The sequence below is a fragment of the Bubalus kerabau genome, chromosome 18 (assembly GCF_029407905.1).
Source record: "Bubalus kerabau isolate K-KA32 ecotype Philippines breed swamp buffalo chromosome 18, PCC_UOA_SB_1v2, whole genome shotgun sequence".
Lineage (NCBI taxonomy): Eukaryota > Metazoa > Chordata > Mammalia > Artiodactyla > Bovidae > Bubalus > Bubalus kerabau.
In genome coordinates, this window is record NC_073641.1 from 8726018 (window position 1) to 8748052 (window position 22035).

Here is a 22035-nt window from a genome sequence, read left to right on the forward strand (position 1 = left end):
TCATTTGACCTTTTAAAAATGTTTGAAGGTTATTGCATTCATAATGCTGCAATTCCTTGGTGTTCTTGAACTGTAATGTTTATAGAGTTATAAATGGCCCTGATCTGCTCCAATTAGATTTTGTTTTATCATGCGTTCCCTCTTGTCACCTTCAGTAGCAAGCATGTCCTTTATGCATTTGATTTATTTATTCAAACAACAGTATACTCACATTTTTTTCTGTACCAGTCAATTAGTGCAGAAGCAGAAAAACAAAGAGGAAAATCATGTTCCCAATAAAACATGTCCAACTCTCCATGTGTGTTGTTGTTTTCTGCTTGCTGTGTTAAGATGCTCAGGACTTCAGCGCAGCATAAATGCACGTGCCATGGCATGTGAGAGTCCTTATCGACTCAGCTGGTTCTTCTCCAGCGTCTCCTTTCAGGAGTGGAGTTGCTCTTGATCTCATTATCCATTTTCATCTGAATCCACTAGGGAATCGGACGATTCTTTTTCTGTGTCTTGGCCAGGAATGATTTGATCCTGGGAGTCTCAAGAAGAGTTCAGGAACAGAGTCAACCATACACATTATGATGACTTAGAAAAGAAGAGAATCCTTCCCCCATTTTAAATTCCCGTGAATTTAGAAAAGTAACAAAGTTTTCAGGAATGCTGTGAAAAGATAAAAATATACTCTAGAGTGATTGGAGGCAGTGAGCAGAGAAGAACCTTAAAAGCTTTTCCTGTGACTTTCAGTCTGAACTTCAAAGTTCAGGCATTGGGACATTTACTTTTGCTGTTCGAAAGCTGCTTTGACCTCTTCTTTTAAGAGGATAAGATTTTGTTTTACTGGCTTCCAAATTAGTATGGCTTTGAAAAAGGAGAAGAATAATTTTCTTTAATGTGAGCTGGCCAGCCAGTTATAGTAATTAAAAGGAGAGAAGGCTTTGAATTTGACTCAGGTTGAGTGTTATTTAGAATAAAATAATGATTGTTAATGCTCTGTTTTATAGTCATAATAATAATGGTATGATTGTGATCTTATTCAAAATAATGACATGAAAATAGCTATAGATACTTACCCCAAATGTAACTACAGATATTATCATCTAGATTATTTACAAATAATGGGATGTGATGTTAAACTTTTACCAGTCTGGTCTGCCTGTCTTGTCTGGGGCCTGTTAGGGACGTCACCTTTATTGATGTCTGCCCTGATCCGCATAAGAACTTTTGAGAGCGTTTTGTGAATCCAGTCCAGGAAGTCCTTATTTTCTACTTACTGTCAGACTGTGAAAGTAACAAATGTGTCATAAATAATATTTGAGGGTGTTGCCACTTAACAGAAAATTCCAAAGTTATTCTGTATTTGGGGCTAGGAGGAAGACTAGCCAAAGCAACTTTTGAACATTTCATTCTTCCCTAATTTTCTTGAGGTATAATTGACATAAAATTATATTAGTTTCAGTTTTACAGCATAATGATTTGATATTTGTACATAATGCAGATGATCACCACAGTAAGTTTAGTCTCCATCCGTCACCACACACAGTTAGAAAAGAATTGCTTTTCTTATGATGAGAACTTCTGAGATTTACTCTTTTTAGCAACTTGCAAATAGGTAGCACAATATTTATTAATTACAGTCACTATGCTGTGCCTCGCGTCTCTAGGACTTATGACTATATGAAAGATTGTACTTTTGATCCCCTTCACCCATTTTGCCTACCCCCTACCCCTGCCTCTAGTAACTACCAATCTATTTTTTTATATTTATGAGCTTGGTTTTTGATTTTTCAGATTCCACATCTAATTGAGATCATGTAGTGTTTGTCTTTCTCTGTCTTATTTCATTTAGCAGAACGGCCTTAAGTTCCATCCATGTTGTCGCAAACAGCAAGATTTCCTGCTTTCTGTGGCTGAACAGTATTCCATTGTATACATATGCACACTGCACCTTTATCCATTCATCCCTTGACGGATAGGTTGTTTCCGTATCTTGGCTATTGTAGTTAATGCTGCAGTGAACACAGAGGTACATATATTTGGGGTGGAGGGACTTAGTGTTTTTGTTTTCTTTGGATAAATACCCAGAGGCGGAATTGCTGGATCATGTGGTAGCTATATAGTGGCTTCCCCAGTTTATATTCCCATGAACAGTACATAAGGGATCCTTTTACTGCATATCCTCGCCAACACTTGTTATTTCTTGTGCTTTTGACCATGGCCATTCTAACAGGTGTGAGGTGATATGTCCCTGTGGTTTTGATTTGCCTTTCCCTGATGGTTAATAGTTAAAGTTATGACCAACCTGGACAGCATATCAAAAAGCAGAGACATTACTTTGTCAACAAAGCTCTGTGTAGTCAAAGCTTTTGTTTTTCCAGTAGTCATGTATGGATGTGAGAGTTTGACTGTAAAGAAAGCTAAGCGCCGAAGAATTGATGTTTTTGAACTGTGGTGTTGGAGAAGACTCTTTCGAGTCCCTTGGACAGCAAGGAGATCCAACCAGTCCATCCTAAAGGAAATCAGTCCTGAATATTCACTGGAAGGACTGATGCTGAAGCTGGAACTCCAATACTTTGGCCACCTGATGTGAAGAACTGACTCATTTGAAAAGACCCTGATGCTGGGAATGGTTGAAAGTGGGAGGAGAAGGGGATGACAGAGGGTGAGATGGTTGAATGGTATCACTGACTCAATGGACATGAGTTTGAGTAAGCTCCAGGAATTGGGGATGGACAGGGAGGCCTGGCGTGCTGTAGAAAAGGGGTCTCCAAGAGTCGGACATGACTGAGCGACTGAACTGGACTGAACTGATGCTCAATGATGTTGAGCACCTTCTCATGTACATGTTGGCTATTTTTGTGTCTTCCTTGAAAAATATACCTGTTCACAATCTTCTACCCATTTTTTAATTGGACTGTTTTTTGCTATTGAGTTGTATGAGTTCTTTGTATAGTAACCCCTTAATAGATACATAATTTGCAAGTATCTTCTCCCCTTTGGTAGATTGCCTTTCGTTGATGATTTCCTTTGATGTGCAGAAGCTTCTACTTTGGTGTCGTCCCATTTGTTTATTTTTGCTTTTATTTCTTTTGCTATTGGTGACATATCCAAAAAATTAATTCTTTTTTAAATGTTTAGTAGAATTCACTAGCGAAGCCTTCTGATCCTGGCCTTTTATTTGTTGGAGATGTTTTATTATTGTTACCATCTCCTTACTAGTAATCATTCTCAGATTCGGTTTCTTCGTAATTCAGTCTTGGTAGGTTTTCCCTCTAGGAGTTTATTCATTTCTTCTAAGTTGTCAAATTTGTTGGCATATAATCGGCCATAGCAGTCTCTTACAGTCTTCTGTGTTTTTGTAGTATGTTGTCACATCTTCTCTTTCATTTGAGTTTGTACTACAGGGAAGCCCTGGAGATAGTGTGGGTTTGGGTCTAGACCACTGCAGTAAAGTGACTATCTCAGTAAAGGGAGTCACAGAAATATTTTGGTTTCCCAGTGCATATAAAAGTTATGCTTACACTGTCCTGTAGTTTTTCAATAGTACAGCGCAATAGCATTATGACTTAAAAATAGATACATACCTTAATCTAAAAATGTTGCATTGTTTAATCATTAAGTTGTGTTCGACTCTTTGTGACCCCATGGACTGTAGCCCACCAGGTCCCTCTGTCCATGGGATTTCCCCAGCAAGAATAATGGAGTGGGTTGCTGTTTCCTCCCCCATTTTAAAAATACTTAATTGGTAAAAAATACTGATCATCATCTGACAATGCAAGGTTGCTTCAAACCTTTGATTTGTAAAAAAAAGCAGTTACCTGTGAAATGTAAGAAACTGAAGTATACCTGTCTTCTTAGGTTAACATTTTCCTTGGCAATATAGTTATCAGCTAGAACCATGAATTTTGGTAAAGTCAAGGCTGGATAGAGGAATTGGCTTATAATATAGGGAATAGTCCACATGCATAAAAAAGTCTCTGCTGTTATAAATAGAACACTGTAAGTTGGGCCTTTATAGTTTCATGGTGTTTTCTGGGCCTCTTTGCCCTCTGTTAAGTTTGCTGCTGCTGCTGCTAAGTTGCTTCAGTCGTGTCCGACTCTGTGCGACCCCATAGACGGCAGCCCACCAGTCCCTGCCGTCCCTGGGATTCTCCAGGCAAGAACACTGGAGTGGGTTGCCATTTCCTCCTCCAATGCATGAAAGTGAAAAGTGAAAGTGAAGTCGCTCAGTCATGTCTGACTCTGAGCAACTCCATGGACTGCAGCCTACCAGGCTCCTCTGTCCATGCGATTTTCCAGGCAAGAGTACTGGAGTGGGGTGCCATTGCCTTCTCCTCTGTTAAGTTTAGGTACCTTCTAAAGTGCCTATGGCAACCCACTCCAGTGTTCTTGCCTGGAGAATCCCAGGGACGGGGGACCCTGTTGGGCTGCCAACTATGGGGTCGCACAGAGTCGGACACGACTGAAGCAACTTAGCAGTAGCAGAGTGCCTATAATATTGTATTATAAAAATTCTTTCTTATAATGCTATAAATTTATTAAGGAACTGGAATTTTGTTTCCTTAAAACACTATTTTTTTGTGTTTATCATTAAAACAGAAACAATGGTATGGGCACAATTAAGTAAAACATTTTTATCTGATAGCATCAGGGATTTTTTTAAAATTGAGCCTTGATTTTAGAGAGTATGTTACAGAGTATAACGTATTTAATTTTATTTGCCTTTCCTGGCTTTGTTTCTATGCTTGGATAATATATCTTTTATTGTCTCCTTTATAAATTAACACAATAAATTATAAATTTTATTTTCCTCAGGTTTAGAGACCTTTAGCCAGTTGATTTACCAAAATTCTTATGGGACTGTAAGTATGATTATTGTATGTTACTAACATTATTGGATAGACATAATAAAACATTCTATAGGAAAAATGTCAACTTTTTAGCTATTTATTGCTTCTTGAATGTTTCTTCTCCTCAAGTGTGTTTCTTAGATGGTAAATGTAATTTTTACACTTTGTTTGGTTTTAAATTAATCTCTTATCCCATACTTGCATAGACACATGTAGTCATCACTGAACTGGAGAAAATTCTGAAAATAAATAAAAGTTTTCTTTTGTCTTTTAGTTCACTGCCAATGAATCCAACATTGTGGATTCTCCCAGGTTTCCTCATAGAGGAATCTTAATTGATACATCTAGACACTTTCTGCCCGTTAAGACTATTTTGAAAACTCTGGTAGGTAATTATTTTAATCCACTGTCTGTTCTGAAGAAGTGTTCTTTTATGTTGTTACTTTATGTTGGTCGCTATGCTCTTGTGCTGGTTGGAACAAGGGATTCATTTTCCATATACTAATATATTTCCGTATACTAAGGATAAGCAGTGGACTTTCTTCCCTCCCTTCCCTGAGAAATGTATTTCCTCTGCAGAGAAGTGGAGGCTCCCCTAGGGAATCACCCTCTTGTTTTCATTGAGGTGGGAAAGAGGCTAACCCAGTATTCAGTAGCATTGTTAAGGAAAACACTCAGTTTTAATGCTGCCTATTGGCCCTCTATGTAAATCTCAATTGTCAAATCATGGGTTGAGACTTTTCATGAGGAATACCTTACCTCTAGCTGCTGCTGCTGTTGCTGTTGAGTTACTCCGTCCGACTCTTGTGACCCCATGGACTGTAGCCCACCAGGCTCCTCTGTCCATGGGATTTCCCAGGCAGGAATACTGGAGTAGGTTGCAGTTTCCTTCTCCAGTATCTCCAGTTACTGACCTTTAATTTTGTGACCTCCACTTACTGTTTTGTAAGTGGTCTAGAAAGGAATCTGAGAGCAGCTTTGTAACTAAGAAAATGTTCCAAAGAAATATGGAACCTCAGGTGGTGGGAGCTGGGAAGCAAAGTTGACGTAACTCTTCTCTTACTGACTTTTTATTGGTTCATCCCTCCCATCACTGTCAGTTTATGAGGATCAGGAAGTTTTCTTGTACCTTCACCGAATCATTTATGAACATAGCATGTTATAAAAAAGTTATTTTTACATTTCCATTAAAACCTTGATTTTTTCTTCAAAAGACATAATTGTAATTTTTAATGAAAGAAATACAGGCTTAGCGTAAAAAAAAAAGTTTGAACATAGATATACATAAAATAGTGATCCCATAATCTCATTTACCAAAGACTGACAAATTTTTATGTCCTATTTATTTCATTTTAGACTTGAAGAATGAATTAACATATGATTCTTTTTCTATTGAAATGCAGTTGACGTACAATATTCTTTTAGTTCCAGGTATACTAAATCATGGTTTGACATTAGCATACATTATGGAATGACCACCAGGATAAGTCTGGTATCCATCTATCCCCATATAGTTATTACAGTATTATTACATTCTCAGGGCTTATGTATTGCGTAGCTGGAGGTTCGTTCCTCATAATCCTCTTTACCTATCTTCACCCACCCCCTTACCCTCCTGGCAACCGTTCTCTGTATTTGAGTCTGTTTTTGTTTCATTTTGCTGTTTAGGTTTCACAGATGGAGATCCTTGGTATTTGTCTTTCTCTGATGTATCTCTGATGTATTTAACATAATATCCTCTAGACTTACCCATGTTGTCACAATGGCAAGATTTCATTTTTTTATGGTGGAGTCCACTCTATTCTGATTGGAGAACTTAGTCTATTTACAAAGTTGCCATTGATGGATATATACGTACTGTCATTTTGTCAATTGTTCTGGGTTGTTTCCGTAGTTCTTTTTGTTCCTTTTATCTTCTTTTGCTCTCTTCCCTTGCCATGTGATGGCTATCTTTAGTGTTATGTTTGGATTCCTTTCTTTGTGTGTGCCTATTAATAGGTTTTTGGTTTGTAGTTACCATAAGGTTCATATATAACAGGCCCTGCCTCCTGTGGGGGCTGCTGCTCCCTGGGTGGGCAGAGCTGGGCCCTGGGGCAGCTGCCTGTGGGACTGGCTTCCGGGACTGGCGCTGGCCTGTTGATGGGCAGTTAAGTCTCTGGTGCTGACAGTCTAGAGTGAGGACTCCAAAACAGCGCTTGACATCCCAGTGTCAGCAGGCTCCCCAGATGGCTCCCTCTGGTGCTTTTGTTCCCAAGGGGATTCCCAGTAGTCTCCTGCCTCTTTGGGAGGCTAACATCAGCAAGAGGTTCTGACCCAGGCTTCTTAAAAATTAGTGCTTCTGCCTTGGGACTAAGAGTCTGTGAAATTTGAAATGCACAATCTGTCTCTTGTAGACCTTCAGTTCTCCCGTATTCAAGTCCTGCTGGCCTTCAGTGCTAGATGTTTTTGGGGGCTCCCTGTCCCAGTGTTGGACCCCCTGGTCTGCAGAGCCTGCTATGGGCTCGGATTCCTCACCCCTTTGGGGAGAACCTCTGCAACTGTGATAGCCTCCCATTTGTGGGTCATCTACCCAGGACTGTGGGTCTTGACCCACCTACTTGCCTCTGTGTGTTTCCATCTTTGTATCTTGAGTTCTGAAGACATCTTTTCTGCTAGGTTTCAGGTCTTTCTCATCAATAATTGCTCTTAATAGTTGTAACTTTGCTGTGTTTATGGCAGGAGGTGAGTAAGAGGGTCTTCCTGCTCCACCTTCTTGCCACATCTCGAGCAGGGAGGCTATATGTTCTGATTCTCTGATAGGGAAAGTCTCCATTTTCTTCATATCATCTTTTATATTTCACATATATATTATATTGTTTATTCCTCCATAGTGTACATAAAATCAGTGTCAGTGACCCCCAAATTTCTGAGAATGTTAATTGGATTTGTGCTGTGTGTGTACTGAATTTCTTTCATTTCTAAGGGTTGGCACTAAAATCTCAGAATTGTGGGAATTGTAAATCCCATTTTTCCTCTGCTCTATTCCCAAACACCACAATAGTGATAGCCAAGAGCTACTCAGAATTCATGAGCTGGCTCTCTTCCAGTAGGGCAAAGTTAAAGTTTTAATTTATGATATGCATTGTGTATAGGCTTTATGAAAAGTGAAAAGAAATGTATACTTCTTCACATCCTTCCCTTGTTGAAAAGGAAATTTTAAAAGGAAACAGACACATTGGGAACAACCCTGGATATAGATAAGTATTAATAAATTGGAATGTACATCTGTGGTATGTAATTGTTTTTCCCTTTCCTCTCCCCACTGGGTTTGTTCTTTCTGAGTCTGCTTCTTTTTTATTATAGTCACTAGTTTGTTGCATGTTTTAGATCCCACATGTAAGTGCTATCACAGTTTTTATCCTTCTCTGTATGACTTACTTTACTTGGTATCATGTCCTCCAAGTCCATCCATCTCGTAGATAGCAAAATTTCATTCTTTTTTTACTGCAGAGTAGAATCCCATTGTATATACATACACTACATCTTTATCCATTCACCTGTTAATGAACAGTTAGGTTCATTAACTAGTAGTTATGTACTGATTTTATGTACACTATGGAGGAATAAACAATATAATATATATGTGAAATATAAAAGATGATATGAAGAAAATGGAGACTTTCCCTATCAGAGAATCAGAACATATAGCCTCCCTGCTCGAGATGTGGCAAGAAGGTGGAGCAGGAAGACCCTCTTACTCACCTCCTGCCATAAACACAGCAAAGTTACAACTATTAAGAGCAATTATTGATGAGAAAGACCTGAAACCTAGCAGAAAAGATGTCTTCAGAACTCAAGAAGTAGGTTGCTTCTGTATCTTGGCAATTGTAAATAATGCGGCTGTGAACACTGGGGTGCATGTATCTTTTCAGATTAGTTTTTTTGTTTTTTTGGGTATGTATACCAAGAGGTGGAATTGCTGGGTCATACGGTAAGTTTTATTTTTTGTCTTTTTTGAAACCTCCAAACTGTTGGCTGTACCAATGTACATTCCCACCAAGAGTTTATGAGGGCTCCCTTTTCTCCACATTCCCACCAACATTTCTTGTGTTCTTTTTGATGATAGCCATTCTGACAGGTATGAGTTGATAATCTCATTGTGGTTTTAAGGTGTATAAATTTTCAACCTGTTTGCTTGCAGGATGCCATGGCTTTTAATAAGTTTAATGTTCTCCACTGGCACATAGTGGATGACCAGTCTTTCCCTTATCAGAGCATCACTTTTCCTGAATTAAGCAATAAAGTGAGTAATTCATGTTATTGTTGTTGGTGTACAAAAATTTTTGGTATGGTTTCCTTAGAAGTTGGTAGCTTAAATGTTTCTTATTATGGATATAATTTAAGTGTAAAAGTTAGATATTCGTGGTTTTAAATTTTAATATGCTATTGCTGAGCATTTTAGGTCCACAAAACTGGTCTGCTTTTGTAATTGTTATCATAAATGTAAACATTTATGGGGCTATAGAAATACAAATTTAAAAGCTTAATGGATGTAGGAGACCTGAAGCATTTGTGATTAACATAAAATTAAATAATTACATTTATCAAGTAGCCCAACTGTACAAGTGTTTTAAACAGAATTGTTCTGAATTCTGTAAATGACAACTTCTTTTCTCTCTAAAAAACTGTATGAAGTAGGCAATCTTAAGAGATAATGGCTTCTTCGTAGAAAATAATGTAGTGTTAGAAGTGTTCAAATTGACTGAATTATAGACCAGTGAAGCAGGGAGCAAGCCTTACTACTGTCTCACTGAATCCCCTGTACTACAGAGCTAGTCACTGACAGCAAGAGAAGCTGCACGTCTCATGCAAAGTTGTAGATATGAAGGGGCAGAGCCAAGACCCTGAATTAGTCCTCTGGTCACAATTCCAAACCTCTCCTTAAAGTTTTGATGTGGTTTGGATTGAAATCCTAGCAGCATTCCTGTTGTTGTTTGCTTTTAACATGGAAAGCTTCAAACATATACAGAAGTAGAATTTAATGAATTCCCACTTCCTCATCGCTCAGCTTCAATAATCAAGTAATGGCCAATCCTATAGCACCTATATCCCCTCCACCATTATTTTGAAGGTAATCTCAGACATCATCTCTTATTGGTAAAAAGGCCTGTTTAAAAATAACTCATTATCACAGCTAAAAAATTAGCAATAATCCAGGTAGCCAATCATTATTAATTTATGCCCAAGTGCCTTTTTCTTTAAAAAATAATTTTTTTATTTGCAGTGGGATGCAAATAAACTCCATACACTGTGGTCAGTTAACATATCTGTTCTATGGGTGCCCATCTCTGACCATGTCTTTTTATTTTTCTTTTATTATTTTCATTGAGGAAACGAAGCTCAATTTGTCCTGTAGTTTTCCACAATCTGGGTTTTGTTGATTGCCCGTCCAGTGTCAATATGTTCTTCTGTCCCCTGTATTTACTATAAACTTGGATCAGGTCTTGATTCAATACAGATTTCTTGTTGGGATTGGAGAAGACAAGACTACTTTTTAAGGAGTTGAGCATTTATTTATATTTATATATTTATACCTTGAGAGATGTGCCATAGTAACACTTTTAATGGACCTTTATTTTCCACTGATACTGGGTTCTAATTTTTAAAGAACATAAAACAAAATTAATAAAAAAAAAAAATCAGGGCATCTCAAGGGGAATTTTTACTGCTGGCAGTAATTAAAGTGATCTTGAACGCCAACAGCTATGTTTTGTAATAATGTGTGAATTATGATTCTAAAACTGACAAGGGCAATATATTCAGAATTTGCACTTTGGAGTAGAACCTTTTATTTCTGTTATGTCATATGGTCACATGAGGTTGAAATAGCGTGATGGTCAGTTCAGTTCAGTTCAGTCGCTCAGTCGTGTCCAACTCTTTGCAACCCCATGAACCGCAGCATGCTAGGCCTCCCTGTCCATCACCAACTCCCGGAGTTCAAACAGACTCACGTCCATCGAGTCAGTGATGCCAGCCAGCCATCTCATCCTCTGTCATCCCCTTCTCCTCCTGCCCCCAATCCCTCCCAGCATCAGAGTCTTTTCCAATGAGTCAACTCTTCGCATCAGGTGGCCAAAGTACTGGAGTTTCAGCTTTAGCATCATTCCTTCCAAAGAAATCCCAGGGCTGATCTCCTTCAGAATGGACTGGTTGGATCTCCTTGGTGTCCAAGAGACTCTCAAGAGTCTTCTCCAACACCACAGTTCAAAAACATCAATTCTTCGGTGCTCAGCTTTCTTCAGAGTCCAACTCTCACATCCATACATGACTACAGGAAAAACCATAGCCTTGACTAGACGGACCTTTGTTGGCAAAGTAATGTCTCTGGTTTTGAATATGCTGTCTAGGTTAGTCATAACTTTCCTTCCAAGGAGTAAGCGTCTTTTAATTTCATGGCTGCAGTCACCATCGGCAGTGATTTTGGAGCCCAAATAAATAAAGTCAGCCAGTGTTTCCACTGTTTCCCCATCTATTTCCCATGAAGTGATGGGACCAGATGCCATGATATTAGTTTTCTGAATGTTGAGCTTTAAGCCAACTTTTTCATTCTCCACTTTCACTTTCATCAAGAGGCTTTTGAGTTCCTCTTCACTCTCTGCCATAAGGGTGGTATCATCTGCATATCTGCGGTTATTGATATTCCTCCCGGCAATCTTGATTCCAGCTTGTGCTTCTTCCAGCCCAGCGTTTCTCATGATGTACTCTGCATAGAAGTTAAATAAGCAGGGTGACAGTATACAGCCTTGACGTACTCCTTTTCCTATTTGGAACCAGTCTGTTGTTCCATGTCTACTTCTAACTGTTGCTTCCTGACCTGCATACAGATTTCTCAAGAGGCAGGTCAGGTGGTCTGGTATTCCCATCTCTTTCAGAATTTTCCACAGTTTATTGTGATCCACACAGTCAAAGGCTTTGGCATAGTCAGTAAAGCAGAAGTAGATGTTTTCCTGGAACTCTCTTGCTTTTTCGATGATCCAGCAGATATTGGCAATTTGATCTCTGGTTTCTCTGTCTTTTCGAAAACCAGCTTGAACATCAGGAAGTTCACGGTTCACGTATTGCTGAAACCTGGCTTGGAGAATTTTGAGCATTTCTTTACTAGCGTGTGAGATGAGTGCAATTGTGCGGTAGTTTGAGCATTCTTTGGCATTGCCTTTCTTTGGGATTGGAATGAAAACTGACCTTTTCCAGTCCTGTGGCCACTGCTGAGTTTTCCAAATTTGCTGGCATATTGGGTGCAGCACTTTCGCAGCATCATCTTTCAGGATTTGAAATAGCTCAACTGGAATTCCATCACCTCCACTAGCTTTGTTCGTAGTGATGCTTTCTAAGGCCCACTTGACTTCACATTCCAGGATGTCTGGCTCTAGGTGTGTGATCACACCATCGTGATTATCTTGGTCATGAAGATCTTTTTTGTACAGTTCTTCTGTGTATTCTTGCCACCTCTTCTTAATATCTACTGCTTCTGTTAGGTCCATGCCATTTCTGTCCTTTATCAAGCCCATCTTTGCATGAAATATTCCCTTTGGTATCTCTAATTTTCTTGAAGAGATCTCTAGTGTTTTCATTATGTTCTTTTCCTCTATTTCTTTGCATTGGTCTCTGAGGAAGGCTTTCTTATCTCTCCTTGCTATTCTTTGGGACTCTGCATTCAGATGTTTATATCTTTCCTTTTCTCCTTTGCTTTTCGCTTCTCTTCTTTTCACAGCTATTTGTAAGGCCACCTCAGACAGCCATTTTGCTTTTTTTGCATTTCTTTTCCATGGGGATGGTCCTGATCCCTGTCTCCTGTACAATGTCATGAACCTCCGTCCATAGTTCATCAGGCACTCTATCAGATCTAGTCCCTTAAATCTATTTCTCACTTCCACTGTATAATCATAAGGGATTTGATTTAGGTCACACCTGAATGGTCTAGTGGTTTTTCCTACTTTCTTCAATTTCAGTCTGAATTTGGCAATAAGGAGTTCATGATCTGAGCCACAGTCAGCTCCTAGTCTTATTTTTGCTGACTGTATAGAACTTCTCCATCTTTGGCTGCAAAGAATGTAATCAATGTGATTTCGATGTTGACCATCTGGTGATGTCCATATGTAGAGTCTTCTCTTGTGTTGTTGGAAGAGGGTGTTTGCTATGACCAGTGCATTTTCTTGGCAAAACTCTATTAGTCTTTGCCCTGCTTCATTCCATATTCCAAGGCCAAATTGGCCTGTTACTCCAGGTGTTTCTTGACTTCCTACTTGTGCATTCCAGTCCCCTATAATGAAAAGGACATCTTTTTTGGGTGTTAGTTCTAAAAGGTCTTGTAGGTCTTCACAGAACCGTTCAGCTTCAGCTTCTTCGGTGTTACTGGTTGGGGCATAGACTTGGATTACTGTGATATTGAATGGTTTGCCTTGGAAATGAACAGAGATCATTCTGTCATTTTTGAGATCACATCCAAGTACTGCATTTCAGACTCTTCTGTTGACCATGATGGCTACTCCATTTCTTCTAAGGGATTCCTGCCCACAGTAGTAGATATAATGATCATCTGAGTTAAGTTCACCCATTCCAGTCCATTTTAGTTCACTGATTCCTAGAATGTCAACATTTACTCTTGTCATCTCCTGTTTGACCACTTCCAATTTGCCTTGATTCATGGACCTGACATTCCAGGTTCCTATGCAATATTGCTCTTTACAGCATCAGACCTTGCTTCTATCACCAGTCACATCCACAACTGGGTATTCTTTTTGCTTTGGCTTCATCCCTTCATTCTTTCTGGAGTTATTTCTCCACTGATCTCCAGTAGCATGTTGGGCCCCTACTGACCTGGGGAGTTCCTCTTTCAGTGTCCTATCATTTTGCCTTTTCATACTGTTCATGGGGTTCTCAAGGCAAGAATACTGAAGTGGTTTGCCATTCCCTTCTCCAGTGGACCACATTCTGTCAGACCTCTCCACCATGACCCGCCCGTCTTGGGTTGCCCCACGGGCATGGCTTAGTTTCATTGAGTTAGACAAGGCTGTGGTCCTAGTGTGATTAGATTGACTAGTTTTCTGTGAGTATGGTTTCAGTGTTGTCTGCCCTCTGATGCCCTCTTGCAACACCTACCGTCTTACTTGGGTTTCTCTTACCTTGGACATGGGGTATCTCTTCACGGCTGCTCCAGCAAAGCACAGCCGCTGCTCGTTACCTTGGACAAGGGGTATCTCCTCACCGCCGCTCTTCCTGACCTTCAAGGTGGGATAGCTCCTCTAGGCCCTCCTGCGTTGGCGCAGCCACCGCTCCTTGGACGCGGGGTTGCTCCTCCCTGCCGCCACCCCTGACCTCAGACGTGGGGCAGCTCCTCTCGGCCGCGCTCTGTGCGCCGCGTGATGGTAGACATTGCTAAAACAAGGTGCTGGTTCTGTCAATAGAGAGTTCTGTCAATAAATCTGGAATTAATCCACAGTGTGCTGAGAGCTTACTGATAAGATACAGTAAACATAATTTAAATGAGTCATCCAACATCACATAAGACTTAAGTCTGCTGGCAGATACCAAAGTACAAACAGAACCGTAAACAGCTCATACATTTTAATTTTAATAAATGTGACTTTTGCAGGGAAGCTATTCTTTGTCTCATGTGTATACACCAAAGGATGTCCGTACAGTGATTGAATATGCCCGATTACGAGGGATTCGCGTCCTGCCAGAATTTGATAGCCCTGGGCATACGGAGTCTTGGGGAAAAGGTAAGGTGTTTTGTGAGTTGCTAAAAGTGAACACGTGTGCTCCTGCATCTCATGACTTGGTGCTTGCTTATTTCGTTCTTGTGAGTTGCACAAAGGTAGCACTATTGATGGTTGTAATTCAGTAACTATTATATGTCTATTGCGAGCAGGTCACTGTCTAGGCATTGCCTAAAGTATAAACACAAGAGATAAAACAAGAAATGATTACAAGTAGAACGTGAAAAGTGAGTTAAACAGTTACATGAGTGAAGTAACACCTAAAATGTTCTTGAGAGATCAAAGAATATATTCTTGTTTCCAGGAGAAGGACAGGCATTTAGCTGGAGGACAGCACAGAAGAGAGCAGTATGTGCTGTGCTGTGCTTAGCCTCTCAGTCGTGTCCCACTCTTTGTGACCCCATGGACTGTTGCCTCCAGGCTCCTCTGCCCATGGGGATTCTCCAGGCAAGAATACTGGAATGGGTTGCAATGCTGTTCTCCAGGGGATCTTCCCAACGCCTGGATGAACCCATGTCTCCCGTATTGCAGGCGAATTCTTTACCATCTGAGCAACCAGGAAAGCCCATGAATACTGGCGTGGGTAGCCTGTCCCTTCTCCAGGGGATCTTTCCCACCCAGGAATCGAACTGGGGTCTCCTGCATTGCAGGCAGATTCTTTACTACTGGGTGCTTAAGAACTGCTTCTGGAGCTAGACTGACTGGGATTTGAGTCCTATTTCTGACACTTAGGGGCTTCCATGGTGGCTCAGATGGTAAAGAATCTGCCTGCAATGCAGGAGACCCAGGTTTTATCCCTGGGAGGTGAAGATCCCTTGGAGAAGAGCATGGCAACCCACTCCAGTATTCTTGCCTGGAGAATTTCATGGACAGAGGAGTCAGGCAGGCTATAGTCCATGGGTCGCAAAGAGTTGGACATAGCTGAGTGAATATTACTTTCACTTTTCACTTTCTGGCGTTTATAAACTGAGTTTCCCTGGGCAAGTTATAGAACATCTCATTCTCAGACTTCCCATCTCTAAAATGGTGTATTAGGAGTAGCCATCATGTCATGTTTTTTGAAGATTAAAAAATAAATATAAAGCACATAGCACTGCACCTAGCATTTATAATTGTTCAATAAAAGTTATTAGAATAGACCTGGAGAATAGTGGGAAATGAGTCTGAAAAAGTAGCATGGTAGGCCTTGGGTGAGGAGTTTGCGCTTCATCAGGACACTTGGAGGCCAGTGAAAGCTGCAGAGTAGAAGACGGACACGGAGGGAGCCTCAGTGCAGGGAGCCCTATGTGAAAGCGACACATTGGAAGTGAAGGTCCGAGAGCAGAATGCTGATAACAGGGTTGGCAAAGAATGTATGGAACTGAGAGACATTCTGGAAATACAATCCATAGAACTTGGCAACTGACTGACTCCAGCAAGAGAGGGAAGAGAGCTTTGGTGGGATGGTGACTGGCTTACCAGAATGTGAAAACTGGGAAGCTACAGAGGGAGTGTGGGGGAGAGAATTTAGTTTCTGTTAGATTGTATTTTTAAATTTTATTTATGTTGGGCCATGCTGGGTCTTTGTGCCGTGCAGGCTTTTCTCTAGTTGCAGCAAGTGGGGGCTACTCGCTGGTTGTGGCAGGTGGGCTCGGAAGTTGCGGTGCATGGGCTTAGTTGCTCCGCATATGGGATCTTCCCAGACCAGGGATCGAACCTGTGTCTCCTGCATTGGCAGGCAGATTCTCTAACCTCTGACCCACCGAGGAAGCCCTGTTGGATTATATTTGAAGGGAAGCTAATTGTGTTCAGCAGGGAATTTGAAATATGGTTTGAAACTTGAGGAAAAGGATTGGGGCAAGCTGAAGATTTGGGAGCCCTTAATATTTGAGATGGGGCTTCCCTTGTAGCTCAGTTGGTAAAGAATCTGCCTACAGTGAAGGAGACCGAGGTTCGATTCCCGGGTCGGGAAGGTCCCCTGGAGAAGGAAATGGCAACCGGCTCCAGTATTCTTGCCTGGAGAATCGCATGGACAGAGGAGCCTGGCGGGCTACAGTCCATGGGTTGCAACAGTCGGACACAACTTAGTGACTAAACCACCAGCCACCAGTATTTGAGATAGTATCTGAAATGGGTAAAATCTCAGAGAGGCTGATGGAAACGGAAGCAAAGCAACACAGGGGCAGTATTCAGGGATCTAATTCCCCCTTTTCTTATCTGAAGAAATTACCAAAGTAACTCTGAGTAAACACGCTTATCTTTTTCTGTATAACATATATCTTCAACAAAATAAAGTAGTATAATCATGTGCAAAGCCTTGTCTTTGTGACTGAACTACTACTTCAGAAAAGATTCTCCATGTTTCCTTCTAGGCCAGAAAGACCTCCTGACTCCATGTTATCATGCGAGAGAGCCATCTGGGACTTTTGGACCTATAAACCCTATATTGAATTCAACTTACAGCTTCCTGTCTAAACTTTTCAAAGAAATTAGTACTGTGTTTCCAGATGAATTCATTCATCTGGGAGGAGATGAAGTAGATTTTCATTGTTGGTATGAAACTTTGTTGACCACGCCTCTCCACCCTTTTCTAAAACCTCTTGCACTTGAAGCAGATGGAGAGGTGTCCCTGGGAAGAGGAAAGACTTGGGGGAACATCTCTGTGAGGTGTTAACCTTGGACCACAACTCCTAAGACGGTGAATTGTTTACAGAATTCACATACTGATGCTATTGACAGAAGCCTGTAGGAAGGAGAATTAAGATGCAGAAGACAATGGGAATTTACAAAAAACTAAGTAGAGAACAAGAATAGCTTTAGTGAAGAGGATAATGATCAAGTGGAAGAGATTTTTCTAGTAAAAATCTTCTGTGCAAATAGCCTTAGATGGAAGAAAGTTGTGGGAGCTTAGGGAAAGCCATTTTTACAGGATATCAGCTTCTAAAAAAATTAATTGCAGTGGAAAGTTAACATAACTCATAATTAAATTTTAGACTTATTTTAGGCATAATTAGGCTTATTTTAGGCTTAATTTAGTCATAATTAGGCTTATTTTACTCTTTACAAACTTTAATAGATTTCCATCTGTATAAATAATGTTGGAGATATATGTTGCTTTAAAAAGATTGGGCATATTGAACTTTTAATGAAACTTTTATCACTGTTTTTGTTTAAGGAAGTCCAATGCAGCAGTCCTGCATTTCATGAGGAACAAACGCTTTGGCAAAATTGAGAAACTACAATCTTTCTATATGCAGATGTAAGTTATTGAAAGCCTGCTTGTTTTTATTTCATCAGTGCCTTTTGTAAAAGTTTAAGCTCTTATTTAGTACTACTTTATTTTCTCATTTTCTCTCCATTCCTTTTCAAAGTGTACATGTTATATTCTTTGTTATACAAGGTACAGATGAAAAATCATAAAGGAGGGTGCAATACCCACTATTCTCTTTAAATCAATAACATGGTGACTCCAACCCTTTTGCAGTGACTGTTGAGACGTAGGGTGGTAGCAGTTATCTGCTCTTGTGAACTCAGCTGAAAACCCAGGCTACCTGGGAAGGCTTCACCGTCTAGCTCCTGGAATTCATTGTGTCAACTCCAGCATTACTTTTACTCTATACCTCTGCTGTCTGGTATGGCAGCCACAGCCGCATGTGGCTGTTTGTATTAAATTATACTTGAAGAAAATTAAAAATTCAGTTCCTCAGTCACATTAGCCACACCTCACGTGTTCAGGAGCCAACAGCTACATGAGACTAGTGCTACCGTGTTGGAAAGTGGGTATACAGAACATTTCCATCCCTGAAGATAAAGATCTACTAGACGGTGCTGCCCTGTGGTAAAAAGTAGTGAACTGATTTTGTTAAGAGCCGGACAGTAATTACTGGCAACTTCATGGGGCACATGTGGTTTCATGGGCTTCCCCGATGGCTCAGCAGTGAAGAATCTGCCTGCAGTGCATGAGATGTGGGTTTGATCCCTGAGGCGGGAAGATCCCCTGGAAGAGGAAATGATAACCTACTCGAGTATTCTTGCCTAGAAAATCCCATGGACAGAGGAGTATGGCGGGCTACAGTCCATGGGGTCACAAAGAGTTGGACACGACTGAGCATGCATGCATATGGTTACATACTTTTTAAATATTTTTTAAGCACTGCTTTACCAATGTAAAAAGGGGTTTCCTTTGTGGCTCAGCTGGTATAGAATCCGCCTGCAATGCGGGAGACCTGGGTTCGATCCCTGGGTTGGGAATATCCCCTGGAGAAGGGAAAGGCTCCCTGCTTCAATATTCTGGCCTGGAGAATTCCATGGACTGTACAGTCCATGGGGTCGCAGACAGTGGGACACTGAAGCGGCTTCACACGCACATACTGAAAGGCATCTCTCAGTGTTGCAGTCTTTGGTATAAAGTGTGCATTCTTAACACACACATTGCTAAGTTTGTGATCTGAAATAACTTTGTAATTTTTTTCAATGGTAGGGTTTTGGATATGATTTCAGCCATGAAGAAGAGATCCATAGTCTGGCAGGAGGTTTATGATGATGAAGGCGAGGTGAGAGGTTACTAATACTGCGTGTGGTTCTGGTAATATGAGACTTAACACCTTGGATGGAAGGAACCCTAAGCTTTCCCTGTAATGTTGGGGGAAGTTAGCTTACCTTTCCGTTTAAGCTGCTGTTAGGCAAGAGCCGCACACCGACACCCATGATGGTGGTATTTATTTATTTCTTCCATTTACTTCATTCTTCAGTGCTGCCCCCTCATCTCTCCCATCTTCCCTCCTCCCTCTCCATCTCATTCTTAGTAACAAATTGAAGTACTGTGAAAAATGTTCCCTTTTTCAGAAGGGCAAAACAAACAGATAAGAATGAGTCTTTACTGCTGTTGAGGTAACCTTCGTTTTAAGCACCACTGTCAAGCACACTTTTTACTTTAAGGCATTGCTCTCTGACATAATCAGAATTCTTTATTTTCCTGTGGGGCAACTGAAAATTTGAAAGTCCAGCTACTTGTATTATCTTTCCAGGAGTGTTAGTGGCATCCTGTAAGTTCCAAAGTAAGTAAAAGAGTGTGGTAGAGATGGGACTAAAGCCCTAATTTATTACACCTACATGGTATTGTATATAGACAAAAGGTAAAAAATTAAAAGGTTTGATGAAATGTCTACATCCCTGTTATTACAAATAGCATTAGATATTACCTCAAAGAGGAAAGGGGAAAGAAGAAAACATTGCTTTATTCAAGGATCTTGAAAAGTTATTAGCTACAATGCCTTAGACTTTTAATTTCATCTCCTGTAGCTGTGAGACCTAATACATATTTCATTTGTAACTTTAAAAGCTTACACCGGGCACAGTAGTTCAAGTATGGAAAAAGCAGAACTTTCCTATGAAACTAAGTCAAGTTACAGCAGCTGGCTTCCCTGTGATCCTTTCTGCTCCTTGGTACTTAGATTTGATCAGTTATGGAGAAGACTGGACTGAGTACTACTCTGTGGAGCCTCTTAACTTTGCGGGTAAGTGAAGCAGCCATCATTACTTGACGTGTTAGGTTTTACAAACCCTCCCCGCCCTCCAGGGAATCTTTACCTAGGTACCACCTACTATCCTCCCTTTTATGTTTGATCCTTGATTTTCCTTGTGTATAATCCAACAGACTGAACTCAGTATCATTTTAAACTTTGTGAAAGAAACTGTTTGCGACCCCATGGACTGTAGCCCACAGGCTCCTCCGTCCATGGGATTCTCCAGGCAAGAATACTGGAGTGGGTTGCCATTTCCTTCTCCAGGGGATCTTCCCAACCCAGGGATCGAACCCAGGTCTCCTACATTGCAGGCAGACACTTTAACCTCTGAGCCATTTGGTAAGCTTCGAAAGAAACCGTATTCTTTCCTAAATGAAAGAACTTAAAGTAAGATTCCCTTACACTGATAAGACTTGTCACTATGCATTCAAAGAGGCCTAACTGCAGGAGCCTCGTCTCTCCTCTGAGCTTCCTCTCCGATGTAAGACACCTAAGTAGGGATCGCGTCCTGTTCGGCGGCTTCCGGGTTCTGAGGAGGAGGCATCCTTGGGGGTGGGCATGTCTGAGTGGTGGGACTCTAGGCTCTCAAACCCCTTAAGAACAGTTTTGCTTTGTCCAGTTTTGTACACTAGACTTTAATATACAATTTCCTTTGAGGAAAAGTGTTCTGGTGTTTAAAAAGTTTCAAACCTGTAGGTCTGTCAGCTGTTTCTCCAGAAGCATTTTCTGAGAATCAAGAAGTCATAATTACTGACGATACCTAGTCTCTTTGATACCAGAAGATAGGTGCTGAAGGCAGGAGTGGTGCTCACTAGCATAGTCCACCTTGCATTCCTTGGCACACTGTCCACAGGCAACCAGGGGAGGTGCTTCTGGTGTCCAAAGAAGTTTGCAGAAAACCAAAATAAAATGGTCTCTTTACTACTGGCCAGCTACATTAGTCGACACACGCTAACAAATACTCTGTGAACCACGGGGTCAGCTGCGGCAATGAAGTTTGCCACCATTTTTTGTACCATAGCTGTGAACTTCTCCCAAGGTCCTCCTGACTCCCAGAGAGAAGCCTTGCCCCAGGCTAACACCAGAAACCAGCGCCGCCTCTGTGTGTGAGCCTCAGGTTGCAACCACCTAACTCACACCACTGACTGTAATCTAGGTACTCCGGAACAGAAACAGCTTGTCCTTGGTGGAGAAGCCTGCATATGGGGAGAGTATGTGGATGCAACTAACCTTACTCCAAGATTATGGTATGGAACCTCAGGGAGAACTTGTGGACTAAGGGGCCTGAGTTGCTCTTTTCCACCCAAGCGGGAAAGCACTACAAACTTGCCCAAGTGTGTGGTTTGCTTCTTGAAGAAATCATGAATGTAAACTGCCTTGGGGGACATGTGGTTTAAATTTTAGGCCTCGGGCAAGTGCTGTTGGTGAGAGACTCTGGAGTCACCAAGAAGTCACAGACCTAGAGGATGCCTACAGGAGGCTAACAAGACACCGCTGCAGAATGGTTGGGTAAGATGCATTTATTTGTCAGGCTAGGACACTGTGAAGTACAGGGTGATTTCTTACCTTCTTTAGTGTTAGCTAGCTTATTAGGATTTTTTGTTTTTTGCTATAAACAGAAATGTATGTACCTAACAGGTAGTGATCTAATCAGGAAAAATTGGCAACTGTTTCTCCATTAATTATGAATCTCTCTTTAGTAATCTGTGGTATGGGTTAGTGATTCTGACTTGAGCTACTAAGTTTCTTAAGACAGACATGAATTATATCAATCTAAAACATCTTTTGTTTATACTTGTCCTACAGACGAGGAATAGCTGCCCAACCTCTCTTTACTGGATATTGTGAGCATGAGGGCGGAATGTAAAAACGAGCTGAAACAGAAGAAAGATATGGGAAAAGAGCCCACGGTCATCCATACTACAATCAACCTGA

The 22035-nt window shown here is 40.9% G+C and overlaps 1 protein-coding gene across 1 annotated transcript in view; it reads left to right on the plus strand.

Annotated features, from left to right (window-relative positions):
• The window catches only part of LOC129633009 (beta-hexosaminidase subunit beta-like), a 34320-nt gene extending 12288 nt beyond the window's left edge, over positions 1 to 22032 (plus strand). The window contains exons 4-14 of the mRNA XM_055554780.1: positions 4804 to 4850; positions 5113 to 5223; positions 9019 to 9120; positions 14470 to 14599; positions 16948 to 17128; positions 17751 to 17834; positions 19056 to 19128; positions 19917 to 20091; positions 21257 to 21347; positions 21505 to 21609; positions 21907 to 22032. Of these exons, the coding sequence (XP_055410755.1) occupies positions 4804 to 4850; positions 5113 to 5223; positions 9019 to 9120; positions 14470 to 14599; positions 16948 to 17128; positions 17751 to 17834; positions 19056 to 19128; positions 19917 to 20091; positions 21257 to 21347; positions 21505 to 21609; positions 21907 to 21967 (1160 nt within the window). The 3' untranslated portion in view covers positions 21968 to 22032. The remainder of the gene's footprint in view (positions 1 to 4803; positions 4851 to 5112; positions 5224 to 9018; positions 9121 to 14469; positions 14600 to 16947; positions 17129 to 17750; positions 17835 to 19055; positions 19129 to 19916; positions 20092 to 21256; positions 21348 to 21504; positions 21610 to 21906) is intronic.
• The last annotated feature ends 3 nt before the right edge of the window (positions 22033 to 22035 follow it).